Here is a 17,322-nt window from a genome sequence, read left to right on the forward strand (position 1 = left end):
AAAATAATAATAATAAGCAGAGGCAAGAAATTACAGTTGGTGCACCCTCCCTCATAGACCCATCTGCAAAAGAGCAGGAGCATTTTATAATTACACGCATCTTAGAATTTCAACATTACCTTTTATTGCTTACATATGTTTTACAACTGAAGACTTTTTTGGCAGGACTTGAGAAAGATATGATTCTGGAATTTTTCATTTGCAAAGTGCTGGATTAACCAGGTTTTTTTTCTTGCCTTTTTCAAAATTTTATTTTTTATTAAATTTATTGGAGTGATGTCAGTTAATTAAGTTATATAGGTTTCAAGTGTGCAGTTCCATTACTTCACCTGTATACTCCATTGCGTGCCTACCACCCGTAGTCAAATCTTCCTCCATCACTATATATAATATTTGACCCCCCTTATCTTTACTACCCCCACCCCATTCCTTCTGGTAACCACCATACTGTCATCTATGTCTATGTGTTTTTGTTTGTTCGTTTGTTGCTTTCAGTTTTATATCCCACATATGCGTGAAATCACATGGTTCTTAACTTTTTTTTCTGATTTATTTCACTTAACATGATAGTCTCAAGATCCATCCATGTTGTCGCAAATGGCAGATCATGGTGGGTAGGCATGTCCACAAGATGTCCCTGCTCTTGTGGAAGTAAGAGGGGCTATAAAGCAGAACACAGGAAGAGCTAAAGGTATTCATCTTTTCTTATGACTCAGTAGTATTTCATTATATACATGTACCACATCTTCTTTATCCAATCATTTCTCAATTAACCAGCTTTTATAGCAGTATCATGTCAATGTGAGAAACTTCCAAATCTCTAAGAATTTTTATTTGAGCCACACTGTCGACAGTTGCCAGAAAGCAAAGTCTCAACAGATTGAGAAAAGTCTGAAAAATGGCAGTTTTCCCACTTATTTTATACATCAGGATGAAAGGGCAAGACGTAAGGGGGTTACATGAAATTGACTGGTGATAGATCAGGGAAGTAGGAGAGAGCAAAGTGGAGAAATATCTGAGATTGGATAAAAAGTAAAAATGTATGTACTGAAACTTCTTTTACATAGGCAGGAGGAAGGCAGAGGGTAGTAAATTAACAGGATAACGGTAATGAGGGCATTTGTTGGTTCCTGCTCTGGTGGGATGCCTGCCCTGATGGAGGCAGGAAGAGATTACCCTTCCATTTCACAAGTATGTTATCAGGTTGTTGTAGATGCAAAAGACAACAGGCAAGCTAGATTAAGGGAAGCACTGACCTTTGTTTAGAAAAAAATACCACCCTGGGACATGCCTACCCACCATGAACTGCTTTCAGTTAGAAAGTTTTAATTTCAGCTCTTCCTGTGTGTTACTTACTTTAGGTCTCTGAGTTTGCAAGGGCACCCTGCAGGGCTCACCTTAGCTTGTCAGGTGTAGTTGGCCCCGTCCACACATGTCATTCATTTTTTCAACTCAGTTTCAAGGTATGAGTTGGAAAATGAGAAGATAGCTTATACTAACCATTAGATGCACTGTTAACAGATATTTAAAGAAACAACAGGGCTGTTTCCTTTAAATGAGATCAAGGATATTTCAAGTTGGGTTGCTAGGTAGGCGGTCTGGAGACCGACAATGTCTCACTCTTGTTTCCCCCACACTGCATATCATCACAGGGCTAGGACTGCTTCTTTTTGCTCCTTGGTTACTAAGTTTGAATTCTGATACAAGGAAAACTAATTCTAGCAAATGACCCCATCACCCTTGCTAATGGCCAAGTAAACATCTCATGGAATCAGGGTCTCCTCTTTTCTATACCAGAGATGCTTGGGGCATAAATTATACCCAAGACCACATACTGTTAATAGGTTTTGCTTTTCCCCTGGTTAAATTCAATGAAGTCATGAATATTTATGAATGTTATTTATTTACTATGTGACTAAAAGGTATGAACAGTACACAAACTGATTAGAACTATTGTGAGAGTCCTTTTTTCCTTTTTTTTTTTGTTTTATATTTTTTTACACTGAAATCTATGGATGATCACATGAAACAGTTCTCCTCCCTAATTATTCCCTGTGCTAAGTAGTTGCCTCCAGGCTCTGGAGATTTCTGGCTTGAAGTAAACAGAGAAAGCATAGAAATGTGTGAAGATTGCCATCTAGTGGTGATGATGTAAGATGTCACAAACTATCAGAAAGCTGTCTTTTTATTTCCCATTAACTGAGCCTAAGGATGTAAGAAATTGCCCTAACATTTCCTCTGTCATATCTAAGGCTTCTAAAGATACTTCCTCCCCATACATCTGTGTAAGTTGGTGGAATGTTATCACAGTTTAGCTGAAAAGGCAGCATCATGGGAGAGCCCCCAATGCCTTACATGTCCTCAACCCTTTACATGGTGAAATACAATTGAATAAACCACATCCTGGATAGAATGATTGAATAATCATTGCCCTTGCTTCAGTGTCCGGGGCAGGGTCAAACCACCTCTTCAGTTTATCTAATACCATGCTCTCCCTTGACCTTCCTGCTTAGCCACATGGCCTTCCCTTAGTTCCTCTGTCTTGATGTGCTCCTCCTGCCCCAGTGCCTTTGCACTTCCTTCTTCCTGTAACACTCATTCCTGCCTAGAGTACCCTATTAACTTCTCCTCCTGGAGGTTTTCAGCTCAATCACTGTTTTCCCAGTAAAGGTTTTGTGGGTCCCTCTGACTGGAGCAAATTCCTACTGTGTTGTCTCTCAGCTATAACCCAGTAGGCTCTTCTTTCACATTTATGGGCATGATAAAGTAATTGACATGCCACTTGCCTATAAATCTGTAAGTTCCTGGGGGCAGAGGCAGCTTGGAAATTATCTGCTTTAGACCACTATTGTCTTCTTCTCATACGTTAGATGCTTAATAAATATTTGTGAAGAAAAAATAGTTGAGTATATCTGCTTGTGTATAAATATAAACAATCTATTAAAACTTTCCAGGCAAGCCTAAAGTAGGCAATAATGATAACATCCCACTTTTATACCTACTATGTGTGAAGCATTTAGTCTAATTCTTTATATGTTCTATCGCGCTTATTCCTGAAAATGATGCTGAGTTAGCGTTTGTATTCTTGTTTCACAGGTGAGCAAACAGTGACTCAGACAAGTAACTCTGCTCAAGATCACAGAATTATTAAATAGAAAAACTGTGTTTGAAAACCATATACTCCAAAGCTTGTATTAAAAGTTACCTCAGAATTACAAAAGAAAATCAAGCATAATGCTTTTGATCCTTCTGAATATACATGATAAACCATAATAAACATAAAAGACTGAGCAACTAAATCCTTAAAGCCATATTGCTTGCTAAACTGTAGATTTCTCAATGGCAAAACTTATGTTTGTCAAGAGACTGTGCCTTGTTCACCACAGAAAACCCCAGGACTGGGCCCCGGGCCTGGCACATAGCAGGTACTCATTATGTTTTTGTTAAGCAGCTTTAAACTTGAAACAAGGTTGGTCATATCCAAAGAAGATAAGACACATAGATAGCCAGAGTCATATTTTTGCTTTGGAAAAAGCAAATAAAGGAAAGGAAAGGGAAAGGAAAGCAGACAGGGTGTGAAATATATTAAGCATCTACTGTGTGCTGGCAGGCTATTTCAGATGCTGTTTTCAGTTATTATTTTAGGGATTATTCTAGTTAAATCTAAAATAACACTGTGACATCATTATATATATTATTCCTGCTTTGAAAATAAGAAATCTGATGCTCATGAATGGTTTTTAAATCTACGGTGATGTGGTGCCATTGTCTACCTGGTGAATAACCCCAACACAGATAGATGTTAAATTTGGTGACCCTTAATATCACAGAAAGGAGAGGACTTCCAGCTAAAGCACAAGGATCTTCTGTAACACTCCCAGAATGGCCTTCAATGAGCCTCAGACCTCATCACTTACATTTCTATTGGCTTTGTTTTCCAATGTCAGTCATTTTTTGCACCTAACCATCTCATAGCTCTTCATCTGAAAGCTCTTGAGAAAGAAAAGAAAAAGGAACTTGCTGAAACAGAAGGACTATCAAGCTCCTGATTTCTTACTAAGCAATCTGTCAGCCCTTTAATTTAGTTACTACAATGACTGTCCCACTCTCCAGATCCTTCCACAGTTTTACACAGAAAAAGTAACAAAGAGTATTTTCCATAGTAATGGCTAAGATCAATGGCCAGAGGAAATCGAAACAATGGTATTGTATAATGTCCCGTAATAATGCTGAACTACAATGTTTATGAAATGGGGAGGTCCACTTCACATCGACTAGAACTTCAGATCCAGCATAGCATTATGTCCCCTACAAGGCAGGAGTGAAGCAGTTCTGGTTGCACACACGAATTATTTCAGTGACATGTCACCATCTCCCCAGCATCGTCCAATCAACCGTTATGTTAGTTAACTCTTAAGACAGTATTTCTCCCCTTACATTGTGTTTTTGTATGCACTCCCTCATCTCACTCTTACAATAACTGCATGCAATAGATAAAGCAGATGTGATAACTGTCACCCTTTACAGATGAGGACACTGAGGCTGGGACCAGTAACAGCTCCTCTAAGTGCTCACGGCTAATAGAGGCAGAGTGGAGCCTTGGAACCTAGTCTGTTTAAGTCCTCTGCTGCTCCCTCCACTATTCCTTGATACCTCCTACAGACACACCCTTGTAGAGAAACATGGCTTACTAAAACTTTCCACACCCAACAGCTCCTTTCTAAATGATGACCATCAAGGTGTTAACTCAAGAGAAAGTCACTGAGGATTCCATCAGAGTGCCTGCTGGGCCAGTGAGGTCGGTCCCCGGATTCCTCAAGCCCACAGTGGAAAGTCTGCAGCCAGTCCCAAAGACTGCTGAGCTGGAGGAGCCTAAGTTTACGCTGGTCAAGTGCTTAGAGCAGAGAGGGGCACACTGTAAACAGTATATGAGACGTGTTCCTTACATGGACGTAACCCGGACTTTTGTTTGCAGGCTGCCAAGTACTCTTCCTTAAGACATCATCTCCAACAGCAGGACGAAGAGTAATAAAATGAGTAATAGTAACAATAATGGTCATGGCTTATCATATTGGCTAAAAGCAGCTTTAATCCTCATACAAAATATATACCAGCTGCATTTTGCACAGTGTACAAAATATATACCAGCTGCATTTTGCACATGGGAAAACCAACGTGAAGCAACTTATCCAGAGCCTTATTGCTACTACGTGGACAGCTAAGATTTGATGCTGGGTCCTCCTATTTTAAATTCTTTCTGTCTTATAATGCTTCTTTCAGATCCAGTTAATTCGGTAAGTTGGGATAATAATTCAGTAACCAAATATGTTAGCCTCCAAACCTTTCCTTCCCCCTTAAACTATCTAGATCCAGCGGTAAGGTATCATGTGGCCTTGTGCAGTTTCAGCAAGGTTACCTTTAGATGGATATTTTGGCTAAACTGAAGCACAGAGAACATGCCAGCATTTTTAAAATAAGGGAATTTTTGTCCCTTCCAGTTAATTTTGTGGCCTGGGATTCCCCCAAGTAACTTTTTTTTTTTTGTATTTTTCTGAAGTGAGAAGCGGGGAGGCAGAGATACGAACTCCCGCATGCACCCAACCGGGATCCACCCAGCATGCCCACCAGGGGCGATGCTCTGCCCATCTGGGGCATTGCTCACTTGCAACCAGAGCCATGCAAGCACCTGAGGTGGAGGCCATGGAACCATCCTCAGCACCCGGGCCAACTTTGCTCCAATGGAGCCCTGGCTGCGGGAAGGGGAAGAGAGAGACAGAGAGAAAGGAGAGGGGGAAGGGTGGAGAAGCAGATGGGCACTTCTCCTGTGTGCCCTGGCCGGGAATCATACCCGGGACTTCCACATGCCAGGCGGACACTCTACCACTGAGTCAGCTGGCCAGGGCCTCCCCCCACCACCACCAAGTCACTTTATACTGTATTGTTCTTAAACCAAATTGATTTCATATGCAGATGGAGTAACTGAAGGAAGAAGGATATGAGGGCACGTGATTCTAATCTTCAACAAAAAAGACATATCAGTGGAAGCAAAGGGGACAGAGTGAGATATCCTAGGGGTCACGGTCACTTCAACACAAGCCAATGGCTTCCCTGAGCACCTGGCAGCCATTCCCCAAACACTGCGGGACAGCCACCAGACACCCGTCCAGCAAGCATGTGGACTGCACGAGATGATGGATTTGAGGTAACAGGGTGACGGAGGCTATCCTCGTGGGACTTGTGTCTTTTTGAAAAATGCTCGGAATCCAGTGTTGTGTGCATTCCTCAGGAATACGCTCCTACCTTGTGGGTGTTCCACGTGAGAAATTCTGTGTGAAATCTGAGCGGTTTCTTACAAAGACCACGAGCCCCAGATCCTGAAGAAGATCAGTGACCACTGTCCCAGAAGAATGCCAATGCCTGCTTCCCCTCGCAGAGACTTCAGGGAATATATAACAACGTCACCGTTTGCCGTGTTACCTCTCGGGCCCTCACATGAGGGCGGTAGGGAGCGTAAGGAGCCCTTGACCGCAGTCCACTCCTTCGTCTTCAGCACACAGTTATGGAGCACACACTGAATGCGTGTCAGGCACAGTGCTGGGGACACTGTGAGGAGTAGTGCCAACGCCCCCGGCCCCCTGCAGGTCACTGCGTAAGCAAACGGAGAAGTGAGGAAGCCAGAGAACAAAAGCACAGCGAGGAGAGGGGTTATCACAGAAATCTACTAGTCTGGGACCAGGGAGGGGGAGGGTCGCCGCTCTCAGCCCCTTCCTCTCCTGCTTGCCCTGCAAGCTGCCCCCTCCCGCCACGTCTCCCCTCCCCCCTCCTCTCCCGCCAGTCCCTCCCCGCCCCGCGCCCAGCCTCCTATTTCCTGGTCGGGTGCCGAGTCCCGCGAGCCCACTGCACCTGCCAGTCTCCCCACCCACCCCCCAACCCGCGTGGCGGCTCAACTGCCCCGCGCGCGCCGGCAGCCCACGGCCCCTGAGCCCCTGGGGGTGGGCTGGGCGTCCACGATGGGGAACGAGGCCAGTTACCCCAAGGAGATGTGCCCCCACTTTGACAGAGATGAAATTAAAAGGTTGAGAAAGAGCTTTAAGAAGCTGGACTTGGACTCCTCGGGTGCCCTGAGCGTGGACGAGTTCATGAAGCTGCCCGAGCTGAAGGAGAACCCGTTGGTGCAGCGAGTGATCGAGGTCTTTGACACCGACGGCGACGGGGAGGTGGACTTCGAAGAGTTCATCGTGGGCACCTCCAATTTCAGTGTCAGGGGAGACGGGGAGCAGAAGCTGAGGTTTGCTTTCAACATCTACGACATAGATCGAGACGGCTACATTTCCAACGGGGAGCTCTTCCAGGTGCTGAAGATGATGGTGGGGGACAACCTGGAGGACTGGCAGCTCCAGCAGCTCGTGGACAAAACCATCATCACCCTGGACAAGGACGGCGATGGGAAACTATCCTTCGAGGAATTCAGTGCTGTGGTTGGGAGCTTGGATCTGCATAAGAAGTTGGTGGTGATTGTGTGACCTTTTTTTTTAAAGAGTACCACCCAATAACGACTTTCTCTTCTCTCTTTTTAAGATCAGCTCAAGACTCCCAGCAGATGTCTTTCTGATTTATTTGGCAGTATTTCTCTTTGTAAAGCTGCATTTTCTGACGTGAACCTCATGACCAGCTCAGTGTTATTATTAATTCTTCTGGCAGTGATTCGGGGTAGCACTTGAAGGAGCCGGGTGGGGAAAGAGGAGGAAATGGCTTGTATAAATGTCCTTTTCTTAGTTTTAAGTCAGAGACCAAACTATAAAGAGTCAAAAAGAACTAATAAGTTCAAAAATAAGAGAATATATATATATATCTTTGCCTTTACTTCTTATGGTTTTATATATGGGAAATAATTATACTGTTCAAATCCAGTGTTAGGTGAACAGTTCAGGTGTCTTTTGACAGATTGTTAATTTCCCATTGTAGCAACAGGGACACATAATTTCTCTTGTTTGAGCACCTTTTAATCACCTCTCTCTGGGCAACAGCCATCCACCTTTGTCTCCCAGGCTGCAGACCTCTTCCCATGATGCATCTAGAAATCCCTGAGCATGTCTTCTTTTGTCTTTTTTTCCATTGACTTGAGAGAGAGGAGAGGAAGAGGGGAAGGAGAAAGAGAGAAGCTTCAACTCATTGTTCCACCTAGTTGTGCACCTATTGATTGCTTCTCATACGTGCCCTGTTGGGGCTTGATCTGGTGACCTCAGGGTCAAGCTGGCACCCTCGTGATTGAGCTGGCGATCCTGGTATCCACCCGGTGACCTCAACGTTCTGTGATGATTTTCCATACACTGCGCCACCATCCAGAGCCCTGAGCATGTCACGAGGACTAGAAGTCCAGTTGGGCTCCTCATGTCACATTACTCCAGCTCCTAACAGAAACTGGTGTCAGGGCTCTTGTAAGAAATGTTAAGCCCTAGACTAAGTGCCCTGCCCAACTGTCAGCTCCAGAAGCAGTGGGTTTTCAGGGTTGACTGCCCCCCCCCCCCGTATTGAGCTCAGTTAAGGGATTTCCAGTCAAATGGGGCAGGAGCCTTTCTGGAAATCTCCCTCGCATCCAATACCCAGCCCCATGCCACCTGGAGAGAACGAGACAGATTCTCCTGGTTCTCCCCCCAGCAAGGCAGGGAAAACTCTGGCGGTAGTGGACTTTCCCCAGGATGCTAACTAACATGGTGTTGATCCTGGGGTCAGAGATGGGGGAATCCATCCCTGCAGCAAAGACGAATGCTGCCTATACTAAGATTATCAGTTTTGAAAATTAGACCTGGGGCCTGGCAGGGAAGCTGAGATCTCTCTCATCCTGGGAAGCCGTTTCTCTAATGTAACATTCAGTCCAGAGTTCCTCACCCCCTGAGAAGCCTGCAGCCAGAGGGCATGCTGGAGCCGGTTCACACAGTGAGGGCCAGTGCATGTGCATCTCTGCCCAGCTCCGTGTTCAGTGACGTCATGTCGATGGCCTGAAACTGGCCACAGTGGGAGTAGCACGTCCCAACAAAAAACAGAAAATGGTAGTTGGTTTGGTTTGTTTTGTTTTTGGAGAGCAGTGTGCCCGTAATTGCATCTACCCTAGACGTTGAGTCTCTGGAGGTCCCACTTCAGACTCCCCTGTTGCTCCCAGGGCGCCACTCCCTAAAGAAGGAGCTGAAGGCTCTGAAACCCAGGGCAGTGAAGCATTCTCTCTCTGCGCATTCTTAGCCAAGAAACAAAACTCAGGTGCTTTTCCTCAGGACAAGGGAGCTCATTTCAAGGAGATTTATTATCCTTATATTTTGAAGAAGCTGATAGCTGGTCTTAACAACAACAGAAAAATAAAAAGAACAGGAAAAATAATTTCACAGATTTAATTACTATCAGAACACCTATCTATCAAGGCACCCTGCCATACTTTTTATTTAATAGATTACTTAGGAAGCACAAAGAATAGGAGTCTCTGTCTCTTTAAATCCTGTGCAGTCCTACCAAAAAAAAAAAAAAAAAAGAAGAAGGTATTAATAACCAGTAAGTGTTCCCAACCCTGAAGTGATATGAGTCCTACTCCTATTACAAGGTGACATCTTTTTTTTTTTGTTTTTGTTTGTTTGTTTGTTTGTTTGTTTTAGTATGGGGGGGAGAGAGAGCAAAAGGGACGGATAAGGACAGACCGACAAAAAGGAAGAGAAATGAGAAGCATCAATTCTTTGTTGCAGCACCTTAGTTGTTCATTGATTGCTTTTGTTATATGTGCCTTGACCTCCAACAGAGCCAGTGACCCCTTGCTCAAACTAGCGACCTTAGGCTCAAACCATTGATCTTGGCCTTCAAACCAGCGATCTTTGGACCCAAGCTAGCAATCATGGGGTCATGGCTATGATCCCACACTCAAGCCAGCAACCCCACACTCAAGCTGGTGAACCCGCACTCAAGCAAGATGGGCACATGCTCAGCTGGCAACTTGGGCTCAAGCCAATGACCTTTGCCTTCAAACCACCGACCTTTGGGCTAAAACCAGCAACCATGGGGTTGTCTCTATGATCTCACACTCAACCCAGCGACCCCATGCTCAAGCTGGTGAGAGCACACTCAAGCCCAATGAGCCTGTGCTCAAGCTGGCAAACTTGGGGTTTCCAACCTGAGTCTTTTGCATCTCAGGCTGATGCTCTATTCACTGTGCCACCACCTGGTCAGACGGTAGCATAGTTCTAAGACTCAGACACAGCTGGGTTTGGATTCAGTACCAGCTAGGTTTTTATTTCATTACTTTGTTATTAACTGCGTGAGCATAAGCAAGTTACTTAACTGCTCTGTGTCATTCCTCCTAGTTAAAGTGAGGATCCATCCCAGGGTTAGTTTGAGGATTCAAAAAGACAAAACCTGTAAAGTACCTTTTCTTCCCCCTTCCTCCACATCCTTTAAATCCACACATAGGAATATGGGAAGCCTAAGATACCTTTTGAACCCTGACTTAGTATTTAGCCACACCCACTCTAAATTTAACTGGACATTTGTGTAATCCTAATCCAGAGAGAAAACAAACTCAAGGTGGTCCTACCTCCTCATTTGCAGGGGGGACAGCAGACTTCTCTAGTGGAGGAGTTTAAAAGAGAAAGGCTCTGTCATTCTAACCCAACCTGTTTGACTTTTATGGAGGAAACGTTGCATTAGGAAAGTGAGCATATGTAATGCTAACTGGGATGACTTCTAAAAAAGAGACATTATTTATATACGTACTCTGCAGTGTGCACAGTAAAATACAGAAATTTTAAAATTATGACCAAGGGTTTGAAAGATGTTGTATTACATATTCAAATTTAACCAGAAGAGGAAAAATATTTCAGCTTCTAGAGTAATTGGAATTAAGCCAATTTCTCAATCAGTCTACTTAATATAGTTTCCCAAGTCTTTGTGGCAATAACCTTGAACTGAGAGGCTATTTCTAGCTTCAGCAACTGGAAAGATCTAATTTTATATGGCGTTTGGGGAAGAAAGATTACATTTACTTTAAAGTTGTTAGAATGCTTTGATTTTTTTTCTCTGTTATTCTTTACGAACAAATCTAGTTCTGTACAACTTTCGGGGATGATAAATAATTAACATTTATTGAACAACTGTCCCAGATACTGTTACATTTATTGTATCATTTAATCATCATAATACTGTGAAATAGGTGCCATCATCTGTTTTACAGATGATGCTATAGAGACGAGATCGGGCGTGTTCAGGGTAGTATGGCCGTAGACTGATGATGCTATAGAGAGATCTAGAATCTTCTCCAAGGTCACCCAGCTGGTTAGTGGCAAAGCAAGAACTTGAACCAAATTTTCTGGCCCCAGACACTAAGCTTTTCCCACCTTGCTGCATTGTCTATTTTTATGGTTCCTACATTTACTGGCCTCAAGTTATTTCTTACAGTCTTATTAATGTAATCAAATCAAACCTCAGTTTTCATGAAAGGGATGAATTGCTTGTCAAGGAGCCCCACTTCTTTGGTCTTATATATTTAAAAACAAAAACAAAAACAAAAAATATTCAGCAAAGCAGTCATAAATCTTCTTCTACTTTCATCTCATTTTGAAAACTGATAACAGCAGTTACCAATATCTTTTGAAGCTATAGAGATCAGTAACAATATGTTCTTATGAAACCGGTATTAACTGATTATGTCTGCTCTCTGCCATATGTTGCAATCCCCAAATCAGTAGACATTTCTTCTTTTGAAATATATGGGGACAAACAGATTTAAAGCAGTTTTTATCCTCTAAGTACATGATGCTTTAGAAGGATTCTCAAGGAATAACCTTCCAACATTTTTTTTAATTACAAATTTCATTCTTCAGTTATGCTACTGTTTCTCTCTGTTAGAACATAGAGTAGGTAGTTATTCTGGCTGCTGTATTTTATCTATTTAACGTGACTTGAAAAGGAGAGGTTTTTTTTAAGATGAAAAACTGTAACACTGAAAGGACACTAGCAGCAATAAAGCTGTGTAGATCAAAGGATACAATCTGACAGCTCAGAGGCTACATCTGACCCACAAATAAATTGTTTTGTTGTCAGTTTTACAAGGTGTTTGTCCTCACAATATTTTTATTTTACAATATTTTTTAAAATCTGAACTTTATTTTTTTAATAAAAATTAGCATAAGAAAATACAGGCCACTCCAGGATAGGGTGTCTTTTTATGGCTGAAGTATCTTTGAAGCATGGGGCTGAAATTAAGTCACAATGAAGAGAAGTGAACGCATTCTACTCTTTAATACAAAAGCTTAAAATGAATTGAAGTGTTCATTATTTTTTCAAAAACAACAAAGCAACTGGTCATAAAACATTTATCCCAACAAAAGATATTCTTTTGAGAGTGCAACAACAGAAGAGTTTACATTAGCACAAACTGCTATGTAACAAAATCTAGCGAAACAAAGCTATCAGGAAAACTTAAAAATGGAGAAATGTACCGTGTTAGAAAAGGGGTTCATGACTTATTTTCCAGATTTTTCTGTAATGCATAATTGAGCAAAGGATATAAGGTATGATTCATACAAAAAGAGAGAGGAAAAACTAACACTGACAACTAGCCTAATTGGACAAATATGAGTGAGAATATTTAAAACAGAAAAAAATGATTAGTGCATCTCTGACAGCACTAGGAATGACCATCCCCCTCGTCTCTGGCTGTCGGCACACTACCAAGTGTTCAAACAGTTATGTCATCTGACCTGGTAATCCCACCCACTGCAATATCTATCTCAAAGAAAGAATCAAAAATATTTTTTTAAATGCTATGCACTGAAGATTTTCTATTGTAGCATTTATTATATATCACATATATAAATAAAATAATAGGAAGGAAACCAGCTGACAATTTGGGAGTGGTTAAGTCAGTTATGGTAGAATAATAGGTGATAGTATTAAAGGTGATTTATTTTAAAGGCATTAAAATAAATAAAATGACTGTGTAAACCCATAAAATGTTAAAGAATAATATTGTTTTTTTAAAAAGAATAACGGTTAGCTTGACCAGATGGTGGTGCAGTGGATAGAACATCAGACTAGGATACAGAGGACCCAGGGTCAATACTCTGAGGTCACCTGCCTTAGTATAGGCTCATCTGGCTAGAGTGCGGGCTCACCAGCTTGAGCGCAGGATTGCTGGCTTGAGCATAGGATCATAGACATGATCCCAAGGTTGCTGGCTTGAGCCCAAGGTTGCTGGCTTGAGTAAGGGGTTAGTGTCTCAGCTGGAGCTCCCGGTCAAAACACATATGAAAAGACAATCAATGAACAACTAAGGTGCTGCAATGAAGAACTGATGCTTCTCATCTCTCTCTCTTCCTGCCTGGCTGTCCCTCTCTGTCCCTCTCTCTGTCTCTGTCTCTCTCACAAAAGAAAGGAAGGAAGGGAGAGAGGGAAAATTTTTTTAGAAACCTTAAATAATTACACTGCACAGTCTTACCCCACTCTCTCCAGCCCAGCACTCTCTATGGAAGCTGTCCTTGGCACCTAGGAAGCCCACATCTCATTCAGGTCTCCAGCTTCTGCTCCCACCCACCCACCCCCACACACACACAGGGCTATGTGTATGGACACAACAATAAACCTGCCAAATTTCATTGAGCTCCTGCTCTTCTGGGAAAAACAGTAAGGTGACAAAAAATAAAAATAAGAATCAAGTCTTTGAAATTAGAAACAGCAGTTGCTTCCTCCTCAATCTGCTTGCAAGTAATGGGAGTTATCAATATTTCAGAAGCTGCACAGCCTTCCTTTTCTTTACCTCTCACGAATAACATTATTTCTCCCTCATTTCATCTTTCTTATTAAAGAAGAAAATTATTTTGAACACCCCAGGATTTGGCTTTACAGACTTGAAGAGATCATGCCAAGTTTAATGCACTAGATCAGTGGTCCCCAACCTTTTTTGGGCCACGGACCGGTTTAATGTCAGAAAATATTTTCACTGACCGGCCTTTAGGGTGGGACGGATAAATGTATCACGTGACTGAGACAAACATCAAGAGTGAGTCTTAGATGGATGTAACAGAGGGAATCTGGTCATTTTTTAAAAATAAAAATTCGTTCAGACTTAAATATAAATAAAACAGAAATAATGTAAGTTATTTATTCTTTCTCTGTGGACCGGTACCAAATGGTCCACGGACCGGTACCAGTCCGCGGCCCGGGGGTTGGGGACCACTGCACTAGATCACTGAAAAATAAAATGACTTCCCCTGGTTCTTGTAGTCATTTTGCTTTGGGGAAAAGTACTTAATAGATACTGGAAATGTTGAGAGTAATTATAATGAAGTCTTTTTTCATGCACTTCATTTAATAAGCATTTATTGAGCACCTACTATATACCACGCTTGCAGAGGGACACAGAGAAAGGCAAAGCCTCACCCATCAGACATATCTTCCTAGAACAGGCTCATACATTCATCCCAGTGTTCTGCATGAGAAGTAAAGTCTATCTCAAAAGAGATTATATTCACACCTCAGAGCTACCAAGATTAAATCCCTTAAGCAGTCTAGCAGGTCAGATTCTTTGATTGCAAGCAACAGACTAATTTAAGCAAGAGAAGGGGGGATATCAAAAGAATAATGTTTTGAAGTAAAATGAAGAGTAATGAGGGACGCTGCAGGACCAGAGGACCCAGCGAGGTCTGTAGCAGGAAGTAGGACACTATGCCTTTTAGGAACTGACACTAGCCTCATCTCCAACCTCTTGCACTGCCAAAGGTTTCTGCTTCAAGTGCAGATTGGCTTACCTGAGGTCAGAAGCTTAGCCTGCTGTAACCAAGGAGTGGAGAGTCTGTGATTAGATCAGATGTATCAAAAACACATGAAGTGGGGGAGGGCAGCTCCTGGAGGAAAGGATCCTAAGCAAATAAAATCAATACGATACATTTCCAACACAAGCCAGCTGAAATGACTGCATCCAATCTTCAACTTTTTAGTTTATTAATTGTAAGTATATTTTTCATTCCAGTCCCACATTAGGGTCTCAGATTGATAAACACTGGAATTATGAAGTCAAGATGGCAAGTCTCCCAAGCTCTCTGACCCTCGGTTTTCTCATCCATCAATTGAGAATTTTCATCTCTATGTTACTCCCTCACAGGGTTATGCTAAAAATCTCCTGAGATATTGTAATATGAAAGTATTTGGGGGAAAAAATATAGGTATATTTTTAATATACAAAAAAATTGTAAATTTTTATTTTATAAAAAAGGTTCCAGCTCTCAAATCTTTTCATTCATGCATTCAAACTCCCCCAGGTAACTAGAAGGGAACCTCTGAAAAAATAAAACATGTTCTGGGCCAGTTTGTTGGTCTGAATACTCCTAACTCCACTCTGAGAGCTGCTAAGACTTTATATGAGCACTGTAGTAGTAATGAAAGGCGTGGTTCCTCTTTGTCATTCAAGATTTTGGAAGAAAGAAACGGGGCAAAACATGATGTGCAGCTACTCAGAAACTGTCAGGTATAACCTGTAAAAGATATTAGACTGTTATGCTCTTGATTCTGTGGCAATCTATTCTTGAAGACAACTTCACTCTGAAATGTCATTGGCAGAAAATTCGGTGGATTATCCTCAAAAGAAAACTAAAAAATCATAACCACTAATGGCACCATATATAGCAAATGGGAGAATCGTTTTCTCTCTATGCTTTCCTCTAAATCTTACCTATTTGATATCATTTCACACTTTGAACAGTGGGTAAACAACTGAAATATATTCTGAAGAACTATGTCAATAAAGCTTTATATCCAAAAGAAAAAAGGCAATAAAAATATATCTTCTGTCAGGAGAAAAATAAAAGAGGGTAAGGGGGAGGAAGGCAGGATTTGCCTTTTTAACCAAGTGGTTAGGGTAGACTTCACTGACAAGTGACATTAGAGCAGAGACATGAGGAAAACAAGGAAAGGAGCAGTATGGATTGCTGGTGGAAGAGGTAACAGGCAGAGAGAACAAAAGACCCACAAGCAGGAACCTGCTCAATAGATTTAAGGAAGAGGGAGGAAGCCCACGAGGCCAACAGAATGGACAAGTGAGAGGAGAAGGATGTGAAATTAAGACATGTGGGACTAAATCATATAAGGGTTTGCAGGCTGTTGTGAGAACTCTAATATTTACTCTGTGTGAGATGAAAAACCATCGCTGGACAGTGAGCACAAGAGTGACATATTTTGAGTCATACTGGCTGTTATGCAGAAAACAGACTGAAGTACAGGGAGCCAATTAAAAGGGTATTTAAATAGGTGAGAGATGATGGGGTGGTTGGAGGAGGAGGTGGTAAGAAGTCATTGTATTCTAGGCCCTGGCTGGTTGGCACAGTGGTAGGGCATCAGCCCGGCGTGTGGAAGTCCTGGGTTTGATTCCTGGTCAAGGCACACGAGAGAAACACCCATCTGCTTCTCCACCCCTCCCCCTCTCCTTTCTCTCTGTCTCTCTCCCCTCCCACAGCCAAGGATCCATTGGAGCAAAGTTGGCCAGGGTGCTGAAGACATCTCCATGGCCTCTGCCTCAGGCACTAGAATGGCTCCGCCGCTAAGGAGCAACACCCCAGATGGGTAGAGCATTGCCCCCTGGTGGGCATGCCAGGTGGATCTCAGTCTAGCACATGTAGGAATCTATCTGACTGCCTCTCCACTTTTAACTTCGGAAAAATACAAAAAAAGGAAAAGAAATAAAAGAAATCATCGTATTCTAGACATACTTTGAAGTTTGAGTCCACCATACTTACAGACACTAGATATGGGACGCTAAAGAAAGAGAGGAGTCAAAGGCAGCTCTAAAGCGTGTGGTCTGAGCAGTTCTTAAGACAGAGATGTGTGAAGATGGGAAATACTGTGTGAGGAGATTTCAAGGGGAGAATTAGGAGTTTATTTTATTTTTTATTTATTTATTTACTTATTTTTATTTATTTATTTTTTGTATGTTTCTGAAGTTAGAAATTGGGAGGCAGTCAGACAGACTCCCACATGCACCCAACCAGGATCCACCCAGCATGCCCACCAGGGGGCAATGCTTGGCCCATCTGCAGCAATGCTTTGCTGTGGCTGGAGCCATTCTAGCACCTGAGGCAGAGGCCATGGAGCCATCCTCAGCACCTGGGCCAACTTTGCTCCAATGGAGCCTTGGCTGCAGGAGAGTAAGAGAGAGATAGAGAGGAAGGAGAGGGGGAAGGGTGGAGAAGCAGATAGGCATGTCTCCTGTGTGCCCTGACCAGGAATCAAACCCAGGACTTCCACACGCCAGGCAGACGCTCCACCGCTGAGCCAACTGGTCAGGGCCAGGAGTTTATT

General features: G+C 42.5%; 2 protein-coding genes across 4 annotated transcripts in view; both read left to right on the forward strand.

The window, feature by feature from the left end:
- GRIN3A (glutamate ionotropic receptor NMDA type subunit 3A) overlaps positions 1-17,322 on the forward strand; it is a 172,866-nt gene that overhangs the window by 138,456 nt on the left and 17,088 nt on the right. The gene's annotated exons all lie outside the window — the stretch shown is intronic.
- Positions 7,011-7,523, forward strand: PPP3R2 (protein phosphatase 3 regulatory subunit B, beta). The gene has a single exon (XM_066365643.1). The coding sequence runs from the start codon at positions 7,011-7,013 to the stop codon at positions 7,521-7,523; it is 513 nt and encodes a 170-aa protein (XP_066221740.1).

Source organism: Saccopteryx leptura, chromosome 2 (assembly GCF_036850995.1).
Source record: "Saccopteryx leptura isolate mSacLep1 chromosome 2, mSacLep1_pri_phased_curated, whole genome shotgun sequence".
In the NCBI taxonomy this organism is placed as follows: Eukaryota; Metazoa; Chordata; class Mammalia; order Chiroptera; family Emballonuridae; genus Saccopteryx; species Saccopteryx leptura.

Excerpts from the sequence above, each read along its gene's own strand:
- PPP3R2 (XM_066365643.1), top strand. The coding sequence starts at position 7,011 with ATGGGGAACGAGGCCAGTTACCCCAAGGAGATGTGCCCCCACTTTGAC.